This window comes from Cervus elaphus, chromosome 24 (assembly GCF_910594005.1).
Source record: "Cervus elaphus chromosome 24, mCerEla1.1, whole genome shotgun sequence".
Classification (NCBI taxonomy): Eukaryota; Metazoa; Chordata; class Mammalia; order Artiodactyla; family Cervidae; genus Cervus; species Cervus elaphus.
This window is the reverse complement of record NC_057838.1, coordinates 57587400-57604300: the sequence shown is the minus strand read 5'-3', so window position 1 is coordinate 57604300 and position 16901 is coordinate 57587400. Positions and strand designations below refer to the sequence as shown.

General features: G+C 39.2%; 1 protein-coding gene across 4 annotated transcripts in view; it reads left to right on the top strand.

Annotated features, from left to right (window-relative positions):
* The window catches only part of CACNA2D3 (calcium voltage-gated channel auxiliary subunit alpha2delta 3), an 846876-nt gene that overhangs the window by 264104 nt on the left and 565871 nt on the right, over positions 1–16901 (top strand). For all 4 annotated transcript variants that reach the window (XR_006337469.1, XM_043885641.1, XM_043885642.1 and 1 more), the window contains exon 4: positions 13529–13588. Coding sequence is in view for 3 of the 4 variants with exons in the window: in XM_043885641.1 (XP_043741576.1) it covers positions 13529–13588 (60 nt within the window). In the remaining variant the exon portion in view is untranslated. The remainder of the gene's footprint in view (positions 1–13528; positions 13589–16901) is intronic.

Below are 16901 nucleotides of genomic sequence, written 5' to 3'. Positions count from 1 at the left end.
TGGGGGAGGGAATCAAGCCATTTTATTGAAGGACTTTGGGGAAGGGTCAAAAGTCTGGGAGGATAATGAAATCCAACATCCTTCTCCCAGCCAGGATCTCCCCATCTTCATAGTCACTGGAAAATGAGCATCATTCTTAACACTATAACTCATTTTCTGGATCACTTTGGGGGTAGTCCCTTCACCTTTTAAAACTGTTTCTCATCCATGTGTTAAGGATAGTTCCCCAAGGGTTTATTGTAAAGCTTAAGTGGGCAAACAGTGTAAAGTTCTGGGCACAAAGAAGGGCCTCTGTTGTATTCATTCCCATCTTCTATATCTTCGTCGAACTCTTAGTTTGCTCAAAATAATTTTGCTCCTTTAGACTATTAAAGGGAATTTAAAGCCCACTAAAGGCCAGATCTATTTGCTAAAACTGCATAGACTTGCTGAGATTTAACTGCTTTTGATTCACAGAGTGGACATTTTATGTGGTTGAATTTACTACTGCTGTGTGTGTCTAGGGGCTGGATGTTTGGAGAAAGGCAACCATAGACTGTCAGTGTGTTGTCCATTTTGTTTGAGTCCTGTGAGAGCATTGGAAAGTTACAAGACTCCAGACTGAAGGGCATGACCGATCAGGAGGGAGTACGTGTGAGCAAAGCATGATGAATGTCAAAAGCAGGTCGATGATACTTTCCTGGCAGTCCAATGTTTAAGACTTCACCTTCCAATGCAGGCAGTGCAGATTCAATCCTTGGTCAGATATCTAAGATCCCATATGCCTCATGGCCAAAGAAACCAAAAGGTAAAACAGAAGCAATATTGTAACAAGCTCAATAAAGACTGAAAAATGTTCCATGTCAAGAAAAAAAAAAAAAAGCAAGTCTGGTGTACAAATGAATTGCATAAACATTTGAAAGAATTTAAGTTTTTGGTCTCAGATTACTTTTAGGTACTGTGGAATCAGTCCTTTGTTAGTTCTTTTCTTCATTAAAAAAAAAAAAAAATCCTCCAATCTTTTACCACTAGCATGTGTTCATATATCTGCTTACTTGATTGTCATTTTGAAATAAAGTTATAATTAAAAGTTGACAGAGGAGAAAGAGAATTGAAGCAGAGAGAATAAAGTATATGAATAACTTTCTATAAAATTCAAATCTGCTATGTAATTTCAGTTCATTACCTGGGCATTAAAAAAGGGAGAGCCAGCTTATCCGTTAAGCTGGCTTCTCATCCTTGGAATTTTAAAATGGTAAGCCTGATTCCAAATGGTGAAAATGTCATTCCTTGAATACAAAAGGGGCATATAAGAATTAGAAGGGAAAGAGAACAGAAGATGAGTTGAAGGCACACACACTTCATTCAGAACCAGCCCCTTGCTTTACTCAGCTTCCAGTGGACTTAAAAGCTCATATATAGCTTTTGTATAGCTCATATCTAGACAGGATCCTGCCCCCAGAACTGCTCCCCTTGTTGCCCAGTATCTTAAATTGAAGCAGTCATTTTTTGGGGAAAGTATCAGGCAGGGTTTAGAATGCTGGCTTCAGGATCTTCTTTCTTTTCCTGGAGGAGGGCCTTTTCTGTGCACACTGAAGCAAGGGACTTACATAAAATGCTTGGGGACCAAGATCACGGGAATGGTCTTATTTTTCACTATTTATTCTTGATTTCATTTTAAGTCAGCTTCACACATATGTATGTGTGGTTGACTTTACCTTAGAAAAGTAAAAGCCAACTTGGTCTGATAACTCAAGGTCCTTCAAAAATCAAGAGGGACCCAGGCCATTTTCATTTGTCAAGTTTCCCTGTCTGTTAAGAAATATTGTTGTTGCTCAGTCATGTCCAACTCTTTGCAACCCTGTGGACTGCAGCACGCCAGGCTTCCCCGCCTTTCACTGTCTCCCAGAGTTTGCTCAAACTCATGTCCATTGAGTCAGTGATGCCATCCAACCATCTCATCCTCTGTCACCCCTTTCTCCTCCTGCCCTCAATCTTTCCCAACATCAGGGTGTTTTCCACTGAGTCAGCTCTTCTCATCAGGTGGCCAAAGTAATGGAGCTTCAGCTTCAGCATCAGTCCTTCCAATGAATGTTGAGGGCTGATTTCGAGATTGACTCGTTTGATCTTCTTGCAGTCCAAGGGCTCTCAAGAGTTTTCTCCATCCCCACAATTTGAAGACATCAATTCTTTGACGCTCAGCCTTCTTTATGGTCCAACTCTCACACTCATATGTGACTATTGGAAAAATCATAGCTTTGACTATACAGACCTAATGACAAAACTGAGTTGAGAACTGGGATATATTTTAAATATTTGCATTTAACACATTAATTTTTTTTAAAGCAAAGAGTGCTTATACAGTGTGACTGAGTTTTTCCCAAGAAGTAAAAGATACAGTAAAGAAAAATTATATGCACCATAGGCTGTGTGGTCCAGGAAAGAGATGCATCTTCTTCCAGTGCTATGGTTTCTCTGTGACTATACCTGTGCTTTCTTTAGGAGATTAATGCAGGAAGTCTAAGTTTAAGGCTCTTTGAATTGGAGGCCTGCTAATTGCTTTCTGGTCCTCAGGAAGTATCTGAGTACTGCCCGACCTGGGTCTGCAGGGACCTTTTCATGACAGTTCTTATTACTGCTTTTTGCTTATTACTGTTCACAGACTGAGCATATTTTCACCTTAAAACCTTCCTTCACCCTGCATTCCTTTCCTGGTATGCCCCAAATCCATCCCTTCCTTCCTCCCAATCTAGATATAGGAGTCTAATCTATTTTTTAAATCATTACTACCAGATTACTTTAAAGATGACTTCAGTTTCAGAACTGATCATGTTGCTTTTATGCCCAGTCAGACCTCTTTGCTCCTCACCCTGACTGTAGTGCACAGAGTGTAGTATTCCTTGGCCTTGCTCCTTGCCCTTGCTCATCTGAACCCCACTTGCCTGCCTCTTTGTACCCTTCTCCCCACACCACTGGCCTTCCCCATTCCAAACCACCTACAGCTCTGCAGACTCATGAGGCTTCTTCCTTGGAGCCTTTGCTGCTCAGTCTCCCGTCACTTCTCTTAGCCAGTTGGCTGACTTCCACTCAGCCTTTAACTCAAACTCACTGTCACATCATTTATGAAACCTTCCTCACACTGGTACCCTGTTCCCTGGCAGAGTTATCTTACTTTGAGTTCCTTACTTTGAGTTGTCATAACACCTTAAACCTCTTTGCTTTGTGGTTCTACCATGTGTAAAGTTGGGATAAGTGTATGTGCTTTCCTTTATAGGATGGCTATGAGGATTAACTGGATTAATTGACTAAAGTACTTAGAACAGTTTGGCACTGGGATAGGAAGTGTGAAACTAAATAATTTGCTGTTATCTCCTTGTGGGGCCTCCTGTAATAGCCCACACTACACTGTCTAATTATAAATACTTGCTGCTCCTCAGAGCTGAACTGTGAATGTGTTGGTCATCTTCATGGCCCAGCTTTTAGTGTAATTCTTCTCATATATTTAATTATCATCAGCATTGTCTTGTCATCATCATCAACAATAATAAGAGCTGACACTAATGAACATTCATTAGGTACCAAGAACTTTTGCCCAGAGTACTCTAATGAAGTAGCTCAAGCCAGGATTCAAGTCAGGTTGTCTGACCCTGGAGCCTACTCTTGGACCAACATAATATGTTCCCTTTCAAACTGAAGTTGCCTGGTAAACATCTGGATGGATGGATACAGGAGAGAATAGAAACAGAATTGAAATAGCTTTTCCCCTGCATCATATTTACATAAAAATCCATCTGAGTAGATAAAATCTGATTAGACATGGAAATTGTTCAATATCTCTCTGTTTTCAAGAGTGAAGGGAATTTTCCTTCCCGGACTATAGTTGGGGCCCAGGGGCTGGGAGCTGCTTGCCATATTCACTATCCTGTTCTGTGTCTCACTGGTACCATCCGTCAAAGGAGCTTGCTTTGGCAAACACCTTAATTTCTGTGTTTGTGCCATTTTGAGGACATCAGTCAAAACTTTATAAAGGCCCTTGCCTCATTCATTTCCACCCCACTGATCACAGATTTTTCTGTTGAAGCTAAAAAAAGAGTGGTGGATTCTGAAAGCCAGTCCTTAAGGAGCAGGTGCACAGCCTTGTATTTGAGAACACAGATTTTGGAGTCCCTTTCTTGGCAGCAGAATTAACTTTCACATAACCTCCATGCAACTGTGAACTTGCATTGCTGTTCCAAGTTCTCCCCACATGGGAGCCAACTATGGAAGTCATAGACTCTGTGGTCTTTTCTTGTTCCAGTCAAACTGTGTTATGCTTGAAAATTTTGTCTCCTCCCCTGCCCCATTACCATGATAGCTTAATTACATTTGTGTGGAATTCTTCAGGAAATGTTTTGCATGTACATGCTCATCAAATTCACACATGGAGATACAGACTAAAAATGGTATTATTTCAGTTCACTGGGTAAGAAAACCAAAACTCAGAGAAGTTAAGGTTTTCACAGAGTCAAGTAACTACTGAGCAGAAAGATCTGGATTCAAACTTTTGTTCTTGGGCTGTGAGACTGTTCTAATTCTATTGAGCTGTAATATTTAAAAGGCCAAAAGCTTAGAGCCATGATTAAGTCATCTCTTCTTAGTGTCCCACTCAGTTCTTGTTGCTGTTCTGATTACTTAATAGGTTCTGAACAAATACTCGTTAAACTAAATTGAACAGAAGTGATGGGAACTTGTTGTTACAGCCAGGATTGGAAACTCTGTACCGTAGACATTCTCTCCAGGACTATCGCCTTCTTAACTTGGCTGCACCTTATCTTATCTTTCTTATCTTAGGCAGATGCTCCCATCTTCCTTAGCTAGTTGGACAGTACCCTCAATGCTCTGCCACTGTGGGTTCTGGTCAGAACCTCTGAGTCAGCCCTGGAAAGATATAATTAAGGGCTGGAACAAAATTTCGTTCAACATGGTCAGAGCCCTAAGTGATAGATGATTTCCATTGTGTAAAAAAGATATGTTTATCCTTAAATTGACTTAATATCATAGCTCTTTTCACACTGGACTTATATCCTCCCAGGAAGTTAATGACAGTTCCATTGTCCATGAAGGAAAGAGTTCAGTTATCTTAAAACTGAAGGATTCAGAGGGAAGTTAACAAGGCTCATGGTTAAGTAGCCTTGATTTTGATAATCCAACTCTATAAACCACTGTCAGGAGGATACCTACGTAGAAGACCACATTCTAAAATGCTGGATCATTTGGAAAAACGTGCTTGGGCTGAAATGTAAGACTGTCTTTTCTTTCTGTCTCCTCCCAGCTGCTTTGGCCCCTGGGTAGCCTTTTGAGCAGTTTGGCTATTTCCATGTTCAATAGTTTTGCAAATGTTACATTTTGGCAAATGCAGCCTTAGGTGTAAAATGAGATAGCTTTGGTTTGGAAATTGGCCACACATGTTGATAACAGTTATTAATCGAATCAGCCTCAAATTGATAACAGGTATCTCCTGTGGAAACAAAGATAATTTGTTATTGATTGTGATCCAGCCTTCTGTTGTAAACTCTAGGCTTATTTTGTCTTGTAAAAGGTTGGTGTAGCCTTATGCAATCTGAAGGAGACAGGAAGAGAGGGGGTGGAGGAAGGAAAGAAAACTCTCCCCACATACACACGATGTGTTTACTCCATTGTTCTGTTACCTGCTTTCTCTGGAAACTTTATAGATTAGCTTTTATAATCTACTTTGAAATGTTTGCTGTTTTTAAAGCAGAAGCAATCTTTGTAGCTTTCAAGCAGAAGGTCATTTTATACAAAATGTTCATTCGTGTGCAACAAAGCTTATTTCTTCTACAGGAACAAAGAAATAATGAAGTCTCCTTAAAAGTTGTTTTTCTCTAAAGGAACGATCATCTTGATAGCTAGTGATTTGTATATGCCTTTTCTATTGGAGTTGAAAAGCAAAAACATTCGTATCAATAAGGATTACTGAATATTATTAGACTCAGATATGACTCTAACTTCAGCCTCAGTGTTTCAGAGTAGGAGGGAAAGATGTCTTGGATTTCTTGTCTAGTTGGTGTCCATCTCTCCAGGTTATTCCTTTTGCCCTGATTTACTACCTGATGGTAATCTAGCCATTGATGTGGTCTCTGCATAGCTCTACAAGATCCAGCTCTTTCTAGAACAAAGTCCTAAATGTTTTCTTGTCTCCAAAACTTTGTTTGCCATGTTTCTTTGGGCTGGAACACTCTCTTAGCAACGTCCCGCTTTCCTTTAGAGCTCAACTTAAATGTAATTTTTTTTTCCGGGAAGCTTCGTGGCTTATTGTTACCATGATTTGTCATTTAGCTCTTTATTGGGAAATAGCTATTTTCTTTATGCATGTCCTCCGCCTTTATGCATGTCCTCCACCCTCCAGCTCTTTATTGGGAAATAGCTATTGTCTTTATGCATGTCCTCCACCCTCTGTAAACCACCTCATGATGTTCCATGGTTCACTGGTGATACAAGTCCTTCAATTACTTTAGCTACAAAAGCATCAAAGATTAATCTACACTGTTGCCTCTGCGCTTAGTTGTGTCGGACTATGTGACCTTACTGACTATAGCCTGCCAGGCTCCTCTGTCCATGGGATTCTCCAGGCAAGAATACTGGATTGGGTTGCTATTTCTTTCTCCCAGGTATCTTCTCAACCCAGGGATTGAACCCACATCTCCTGGGTCTTCTGCATTGGCAGGTGAAGTCTTTAACCACTGAGTCTCTTGGGGAGCCCTAATCTACACTGTAACAGAGTGATAAAAATTCTATCCAGATTGGAGAAGAGATTAACACCAGATGGAGTGAAAATGTAAATTTAAATATCTTAGTTTTCCCCCCAATGTGACAGTTCTTAAACTGTTGGTTTCTGACTCTTCATACAAGGATGCAGTGTTTGGAATTAATCCTGGGACAAATCAGTCTCATTTTGTCCAGATTTCTGGACAGATCTTTTGATGAACTAATGGCATTTAATGAGAATAGAGATTTGTCATTTTTATTTCTAGGATCAGTTGAGTTTGAAATCTGTGACTATAGAGAGAACCTGGGTTTCCTCTGTCCTTATCTCTTCAGGTGGTCAGTATGTCAAGTTTAAGACATGATCGTGATGTGGTACTAGGATAATAATCACCTGCTGTACACACTGATCTGCACAGCATGTAGCTTTTACTCCATCACACTCATCGGCAGTCCCTAAAACAAAAGCTGCTAACCCTTTGTGGAAGGAGAAGATGAACCGTGTCACGCTGGGTGTGGTTGTGACAGTTAGTGTTGCTTCTCTTTGATTGCTCCATTTAGCTGCTTTTCTGCAAGTTTAGCTCTTGTTGATTTGAAGGAAGAGTCACGTGATCTTTTTAATGGTATTAAAGACAATTTAATAACTAGTGTTATCTTAACATGACCACAGATTTTCCTTAGAATCCCTTCTGTTGAATTTAAGCATTATTTGAGAAAGAATCTTACACTCATTTCAGAGAAAAAGGGCAATAAAAACCGGATATGAGCATTAAATGTCTTTGTAAAACACAAAGTGAAATCACTAGTCATATTAAATAGTTTGAAATTTTCATTAAAATTCCTGTATCCCATGATCATAGAATTTACAAGCCAAAGCTTTTTATCTTTAACATGAGAAATAAAAATAACATTCTTATTTGCTTTTCATGTGTTTTTTAAAAAAATCTATTGACGTATTTATTTATTTTTGGTTGCACTAGATCTTCGTTGCTGCCCTCAGACTTTGTCCAGCTGAGGCGAGTGGGGTCTCCTTTTTGCTCTTGGTCCACGGGCCTCTCACTGTGGCGGCTTCTCTCGTTGGTGGAGCACAGGCTGTGGGCTCACGGGTGTCAGCAGTGCCGCACCTGGGCTCAGGACCTGCGGCTCAGGGGCTCTAGAGGACAGGCTCGATAGTTGTGGTTCATGAGCTTAGTTGCTTCTCAGGATGTGGAATCTTCCTGGACCAGGAGTCAAACCTGTGTCCTCTGCATTGGCAGGCAGATTCTTAACCACTGTACCACCCGGGAAGTCCTGCATATGGTTTTTATATTTCTGTTTTAAGGCTTTTGGACCATAGTTGTCCCTGCTCCAATTTTAGGGATATTTATTAAAAACTTTTTTCACTTGTGCACAATTTGTTCACCTGATAGAATCAGTAGGATTCCAGTAATAAGTTACTTTGGTTGTGGAACTGCATTTTCCATTACTCTCCCCACTTTTCACTGCATATTTCTTTCCATCTTTTCTCCTTTTAAGCCAAAAAGATCTGGAACCAAAAAATGAAATAAAGTAGAACAAAAAATCATTTTCTTCTTCTGATCCAGGTTTTACTTTAACTTGGTGTCCTATTTTCCCCCCATCTGGACCATGACAGAGAATGTGACATCTCCAATGTCTTTAACGCTAACCTTGATTTAAGTGTTTTCAGGGGAGGAGATGGGAGACTGTGCATTCTGTATTGTTGCATGATACATGTGGAGTCATTGTAACAACAAATAAGATGTGATTTTAAATGAAATGCCTTAATACCCCTGCTGTTCCCCTTGGCAGTTTTGCGTTCACCAGAGCTATAAATACTATCTATGGTCCATGGCTTATAGCATTTTATATATATAAAGATAACTTTTGTGTTTATTCCACTAAAAAGGAACAGTTATTTAGAAATCTTAAAAGCCAATGTAGTATGTATCAATTGATGAATTGCAAGTTTTTAGCTTGTAGGTGCTTTGTTTCAAGGCCAGGATGTATATTCCACTATATTGCTCCCATTTTTATTTAGTAAGGAGATGCTTGGTTATTAAGGGGGAAAGGGTACCTATGGACAAAACTGCTGCTTTCTCAAATCTCAATTTTGAATACCAGTCTTCAAAACCATTTTTATTTCCAGTGTGTAGTTTTAATTAAAAAACACACAATTCTGTAGTCCCATCTGCAAAGCCAAAAGAGGAATTCATATAAGAGAAAATTAACTTATTATTAAAAGAACACTGCCTTTCTAATAGATACGATAGAGTAACAGTTCTTCTCAGGCTCAGTGGCAGTCCCTTATATAATAACTAAAATATTAGCACATTTAAATTGATTTTCCTTGCCTGCAAGTAATAATCAAAATTATTTAAATAACATACCTAATTTGACTTAGATGATAAGGATATTTGCTCAGAAAAGGACACTCTGGGCTATTATTTTCTGCTGGCAAGCATGAGTTGGAAGTTGAGTGGTTTTGATTTTGTTAATGATGATTCAGTTTATTTTTATTTTATTAACAATGGGAACACTGTCTCCAGGACTCCTCTGTTTTAGGTAAATTCATGGCACATGATTTCTTTCTTAAATAACATTTCTTATATTTCATTTATCTTTATACGAATGTTTTGAGAAAGATCAACAATGTTTTGTTCTTTCCAAAAGGTGTCCATGGTTCTTGATGTGCTTTTTGTCATTATCACTGTGCATAGCAACTGAGTCTATTCTTGTTGGTGTGGGAGAGGCCAGGGGTTCCCTGAATTCTCTCATATGATGTAAGCCTGTCCCCTGTTGGCATCAGAGCACAAACGGATAACTCCATCACAGGAAGGTTATGTCCTTTCAAAGAGCCCTGTTCCAAAGTGCTTCCGTGCTTCACATGAGACAGTATTATGTGTGGCTGCCAGTTAACTAACTTTTTCTGAATCATATCTCCTAAAGCACTGTAGTGAGCATGATGGGAAAATATCTTTATGGAAACAAGAAATGTGTGAGATAAATTAAGTTAAAAAAAGGCATGCAACAGATTTAACTTGAAAATGAACGTAAAAACCAGCCAGCAGGATTCAAATTCTCATGGACTCACCTGCTCCACACAAAGATCAGTGTTCTGGCTGGTGTCAGTGGTTTGTACAGTATTATAGAATTGTTTCTAGTGTGTTATCTTCTTGTGCCCTGTGGCTTGTATTGCAGTATTTGGAGTTGAAATACTGTTCATGTTATGCCATACACAGATTTTTTAAAAGATATTTTAATTAATTACTTTATTTTTGGTTGTAATGGGTCTTTATTCCTTTGTGGGTTTTTCTCTGGTTGCATTGCTCAAGCTTCACATTGCAGTGGCTTCTTCTGTTGCAGAGCATGGGCTCCAGGGCTGGCAGCTTCAGCAGTTGCGGCGTGTGGGCTCAGTGATTGCCGCTCCTGGGCTCTAAGGCTCAGGCTCAATAGTTGTGGTGCATGGGCTTAGCTGCTACACTGTGGCATGTGGGATCCTCCCAGATCAGGTATCAAACCCGTATCTCTTCCATTGGGAGGCGGATTATTTAGCGCTGAACCACCAGGGAAGCTCTATACACAAATTTGTTTATGGCATGTATGAGATATACATAAATATAAATGTAAATAAAACATCATATGAAATGCATTTAATGCTGTGTTGTTTCCTGATAACTTCAAGTTCCCTGTTTCTTATTTGTTCGTCCCATACTGCTTTATTGTTTTCTGGGTTTCCAATTCTTCACTTTTTTCAATATTATCTGTCTCATTCATTAAGAAATTTTTTTTTGTTTTTGTCTTTTGATCATTTGTCCATTTCATTGCAATTTCTTTTCTGCGTTCTACAAGTGCTTAGACACCATGAGAAAACAACTTCTATGACTGTAAATACACAGTCAAAATGAATGGCTTTTTTGATATGTAAGTGTTCAAAGATGTATAATATTTATTATACATACCTTATAACAGTTTGTAAATGATTTCATGATACATGCATATACATTCGAAATCTGTTACAGTGATTAAAAAATTAAGCTCACACAAACACAGATTTCTTTTTTTTTTTTTAAATTAATTAATTTATTTATTTTTTCAGTGGGTTTTGTCATACATTGACACGAACCAGCAATAGATTTACACGTATTCCCCATCCCGATCCCCCCTCCCACCTCCCTCCCCACCCGACTCCTCCGGGTCCTCCCAGTGCACCAGGCTCGAGCACTTGTCCCATGCATCCCACCTGGGCTGGTTACCTGCCTCACCATAGATAATATACATGCTGTTCTTTCGCAACATCCCACCCTCATCTTCTCCCACAGAGTTCAAAAGTCTGTTCTGTACTTCTGTGTCTCTTTTTCTGTTTTGCATATAGGGTTGTCGTTACCATCTTTCTAAATTCCATATATATGTGTTAGTATGCTAACACATATATATGTGTTAGTATGTAATGTTCTTTATCTTTCTGGCTTACTTCACTCTGTATAATGGGCTCCAGTTTCATCCATCTCATTAGAACTGGTTCAAATGAATTCTTTTTAACAGCTGAGTAATATTCCATGGTGTATATGTACCACAGCTTCCTTATCCATTCATCTGCTGATGGATATCTAGGTTGCTTCCATGTCCTGGCTATTATAAACAGTGCTGCGATGAACATTGGGGTGCACGTGTCTCTTTCAGATCTGGACAAACACAGATTTCTTAAATCACTGTCAGTCATTTTTCTTTCAGGGTCCACATTGATACATTTGCAAATTGTATCAAGTCATCACAGGATGTTAATAAGCTTCACTGACCAGGATGTTTCCAAAAAGACCAAGGCCCACTGAAAGTTGGGTCCAGTGTGTCCAGTCTACATAGATAGTGTCTCTTTCTTTTTCTCTGTTTCTCATCATCTTTATTTTATGCCTTTCTCCTATAAAGTATTTTATGTCTTATAGTGAAAAGACATCTATATGTATATGTGTATATACATACACATATTTTTAAAAAGATAAATGAGGTTGTCCTTAGAAGGTTGGTGGAGCTCATTACAAGGGGATCTGGGATGAGTGCTATTTGTAGTCAGTGGCCCTCAAAGTTCTGCAGCTTCTGAGCCATCCAGAGAGCTCCTTAAAACAAATTGCTAGGATAATTTCCCTGTTGGTCCAGTGGCTAAGACTCTGTGCTTCCCAACGCATGGGGACCAGGTTCTATCCCTGGTTGGGGAACTAAATTCCACATGCCCACGTACTGGTGCAGCCAAATAAATAAAAATAATAAATATTAAAAAAAAAAGTTTGCTGGGCTCAGCCCCAGAGCTTCTGATCCTGTAGGACTGGGATGGGACTTGAAAATGTGAGTTTCTAACAGGTTATCAGGTGAAACTGATGTTGCTGGTAGGGGACTCCACTTTGAGAACCACTGATCTGGGATTGTCTTTTCATATGTTTGGGATGAGGAAACCATCCCAAGAATTAGACAGGGGAAGGGCTTGCCCAGATTTCCCAACGGTAGAAGATTGCACCTTCCCTAGAATTGGCCCTGGATCTTCTGGCTCTGGCCCTGTAATATTTTCCTGGGATCTGTTCTTTGACTGAGCAGAGAAGGAGAAGCTTCTTCCCAACTATCTGAAGAGAATCTGGGAAACCAGATTGGCCACGCTTCCCAGTTTCCATTCCATGGGCAGCATTGTCTCTGGCTGACCTGTCACTTTCTTTAAGTGTCCTCTGGAGAGAGAAGGCTTTAGGGCTTCTACTGGTGCCCAACTTACCCAAATATATTTCAGCCTCTGTATTCCCATGTCCAGTTTAATAATTATTCATGGAACATTTATCTGTTGACTTGTGATCATTTAGAAATTAATGTCATAATTTTTGAATTTGAGTTTAACATGGCCTGTTAAACTCAGTTCTATAATATGTGAAAAAAGCAAGCTAAAGACAGCATAGGCTACAAGAATAACTGTGGGAAAAATATAAATGGTTTAATTTTTACCTGGATCTGAAGTTTTTCTTTAAATTCAATAAAATTTCAATGAAATATTATTTTACTAAATGAGTTTTCTGCAATATCCTGTAGCTTACATTTTCATGGGGAGAAATAACTTATTGTTGGTAACTTTAAATTAAAGAATAAATGATTGGCATTAAATGGAATTTTATAAAAATTGTTTCATAACAATACGTGTTGGCTGAATTTCATTGGCAAAGAAGAGAAACAACAGTTGTGTATTTATAGTTGTTAGTTGTTGATTTAATTTTAGTGATTTTCTTATTGGGATGCAGATTGTCAAGATGGCATTGATGTACCATTAACTTCAAATAAATGTTACCTGATAATTATGCACCAGAGCTGGGTGCAGAAAGAGTTGACCTTAAATGATTGAGGAAATAAAAATAAATATTGTTTCCAAACCACTGGGAAAGAAAGCCCACTTAGAGTTGGACTCAGTTCAATTCAATAAATCTTGACCGTGGGCTTTCTATGCCTAAGGAATATACTTTTCTAGGTAGGTTTTGTAGTCCATATCTGGCCTCATGAGCCAGTGTCTTTGAATTTTTATGAAAGTGGATACAGAACATGTGTGCATTTATATACATATATGATTGGATGATGAAAGCAAAAACTAGATTTTGACACTGATATTATTTTCAGTTTCGTGGGAGCATAGGCACTAGGTCACAGTTTGCACGCCATGGTATGATCTGTCATCTTGGGGCAATGAAGAAATGTCAGTGTTTTCACGATGTTGAAATGGGGTCCAGGTCACACTTCTGATTCTTTGTGTTGCTTTCTATCTTTACAGCGTCTTGTGGAGGCTGCGGAAGAGGCACACCTGAAACATGAATTTGATGCCGACTTGCAGGTAACTGATTCTAGTTTGAGTTAAACTGCTTTTTGTGCTTGCTGCTAAAGGAGAAACACTAAGTATACTGGGAATACCAGGGTTCAGATGTTTGGGGAGAAGGCTTTTTAGAGTATGGTACAGAGTTGAAATAAATGTACCTATTTCTTAACAAGACAGGACAACGATCCTCAACCATTTTCTACTGTGTAAATTACAAGTGATAATGCATACTTACACGCATGTAACCAGGTTTCAGTGAACTCCTAATTCTGGGGGAGTTAATCAGTCAACTGACAATAATCACCAGAGCTTTTAATGATAAATTGATAAGATAGATGGCAGAATATATCCAAATCCCTCTTCCATGACTGCATTTTAAGTGACTGAAAGAACATATGGATCTAACGTTGAATTTACTGTTAATTATATTTAAAAATTACATCATTCACAGACCTGGATTTGAACATCTGCTTAATAAGTTTCTTATAGTGAATCTAATATCTAATCATAGCACACATGTTTCTGGTTGGGAAGGATTTCAATGCTGCCATGTATATAGAAAACATAGTAAAAGGCAAGAAGTGAATTGAATAATACTTTGAGGTTCCTTTGGGTCCTTCCAGAAGGAAATTTTATCTGTATTGTCATTTTGAGTTTCTGACTTTTCCTTACTGCTGGCAAAACAGGAGTGAATCTTAACTCCTTAAGGCTGTGCTTTGCTAGAACATACATACTTCTTTTAGTGCCATGTGGTCACAATTAGGAAATAGTGTTTATTTTGCCATGTTTTCACTCATATGGAAAAGATAAATCTTCAAGCACAGAAAAAGATGTTGATACCAAAGATAGCCTTTGACTGTGTCTCTGTCCCTTGGATGTCCCTCTTGTCATCGCTTCCATCTATATTTTTTGCCTTGTGGATAAAGAATGCCAACTCAGATGGAGTAATAGAGGCAAGTTTAATAATGAGAATATTTACAAATACGTGGTAAAAGAAACCAACAAGCAATGTGTTATATTCTTGGGGCAAGCCACACACTTGGCCTGAAGGAGCAAGGGGAGGGGGTGGTTTCTAGAACCCAGGGATGGTAGCCATACAGAAAGGGTACTTGGTAGTGAAATGGTGAGGTGATAAGGGTAGAATTTGGGGGAAAGGATACCTCCAATAACTGTCTCTAGTCTTCTGATTTCTTGCTGTAACCCACCATTGACTGAACCTAACTGTTGGTGTAGTTGATTTGGTTCAGAGTTTCTGAGACTTATGGTGGAGAAGGTTGAAGAATGGGTCTGGAGAGGAAACAATCATTTTTAGTCATAACACTGAATGTATGAAGCAAATAGAACCAAGAATGCAGTTAAGCATCAGAGGCTCCAGGAAGAGGTGGGAAAAGGCTTGGGGATTGTTGGTAACACCTGGAGAGGAATGGGGCAGACAGCCCTGCTCTTTGAGCAAAGTTACAAAGGGCAGAGTCAGCTGAAAATAGCAAGAAGCACCTTGTCTTCCTATAGCCTTACCTGCTTGGTGGCTCCAGGAAGAACCAGGGGGCATTTGTTGGCCCCATTTGTCTGCAGTGTGCCTCCTTTTCAAGGGTTTGAACTTCCTAGAGTGGACTGGAAGGGATTTAATGGAAGCATTAGGAAGCATCTTTGCAAGTGTGACAATTGGATGGACCTTTTAAGTGCCTTGCCAAGGAAACTAACTATCTCTTCTTGGGAGTTCCAGAAGTTTTTTCAGCAATATTCTGGTTGTAATTGACAGAAAGTCAACTCAAATCAACTTAATTTGATGAGAATCTGTGAGTCCAAGCTGATAATAAATAAAAAACAATCTGCGTGCTCAGTTGCTCAGTAGTTTCTGACTTTCTGTGGCCCCATGGATGGTAGCCCGCCATGCTCCTCTGTCCGTGGGATTTACCAGGCAAGAATACTGGAGTGGGTTGCCATTTCCTTCTCCAGGGGAACTTCCCTACACAGGGATCAAACTTGCGTCTCTTGTGTCTCCTGCTTTGGCAGGTGGATTCTTTACCACTAGCGCCACCCGGGAAGCTCAAATAAACAAACAGATGGATAAATAGACAAACACATAAATAACAGAGAAGGGAAAGCTCTTTTAGCCGTGGTCCCCAACCTTTTTGGCACCAGGGACCGGTTTAATAGAAGATCATTTTTCCATGGATGCGAGGTGAAGGATGGTTTCAGTATGATTTAAGTACATTGCATTTAGGGTTCATGCTTCTGTGAGAAGCTAATGCTGCTGCTGATTTGACAAGAGGCAGAGTTCAGGAGATAGTGTGAGCAATGGGGAGCATTATCGGTACAGATGCAGCTTCACTTGCTTGTCTGTTGCTCACTTCTTGCTATTTAGCCTGGTTCCTATCAGGCCATTGTCCAGTACTGATCTTATAATACAGTTGTGCTCATGCTCAGTCACTTATTTCATGTCTGACTCTTTGGGACCCCATAAACTATAGCCTGCCAGGCTCTTCTGTTCAAGACATTAACCTGGCAAAAATACTGGATTTGATTGCCATTTCCTCCTCCAGGGGATCTTCCCAACCCAGGGACTGAACCTGCAACTCCTGCATTGGCAGGTGGATTTTTTACCACTGAGCCACCTGGGAAGCCCCTTATAGTACATTATCAACTACTGAATACAGAAAAAATGATGGCATTATAAAATTATGTTAGTAATTGCTTCAGGCAAGAATCTTCAGTGGATGCTAAAATTGGCAGGTTTGATGAAGAACAAGACATTGATAATTTCAAAGTATCTGTCCACAAATTGCTTATTATTAATAATTACAAAGGGAAAATAGCTTTATTATGGATAATCCTGGCAGACACCATCTTAAACAGGTAATCAAAGTTAATATCAATAATGGCACAAAGAGACAAAGTGCCTTCAGATGTGATAGCCAGGAAAAATAAAATATTGCTTGTGCAGACTCAAATTGATAACCTGAATCTAACTATGATAAAATATCATCAAAATTTTGATTGTGGAACATTAAAGGACAATATAGATACATGACAACTGAATGCAAACACTCATGATCCTAAATAAGATCTGGAGCCAGAAACAAAGATTTGAATACAGACTGTGCTTTAGACATTAATATTGTCTCAATTTTGAATTTCTTCATTTTGCCCCCTGTATGGTGCTTATGCAAGAGAATGTCCTTGTTCTTGAGGTTTTCTGGGTCAAACATTTGGATTCATTGGTCCCAAAGGAAGAAGTAAGTTTGTAAGAGATTGAAAAAGATTATTGGAACTCAGGACTCTTGGAAAGTCAGGTGTTTATGACTCATTTAGTCAATTTTATTTTGAGATC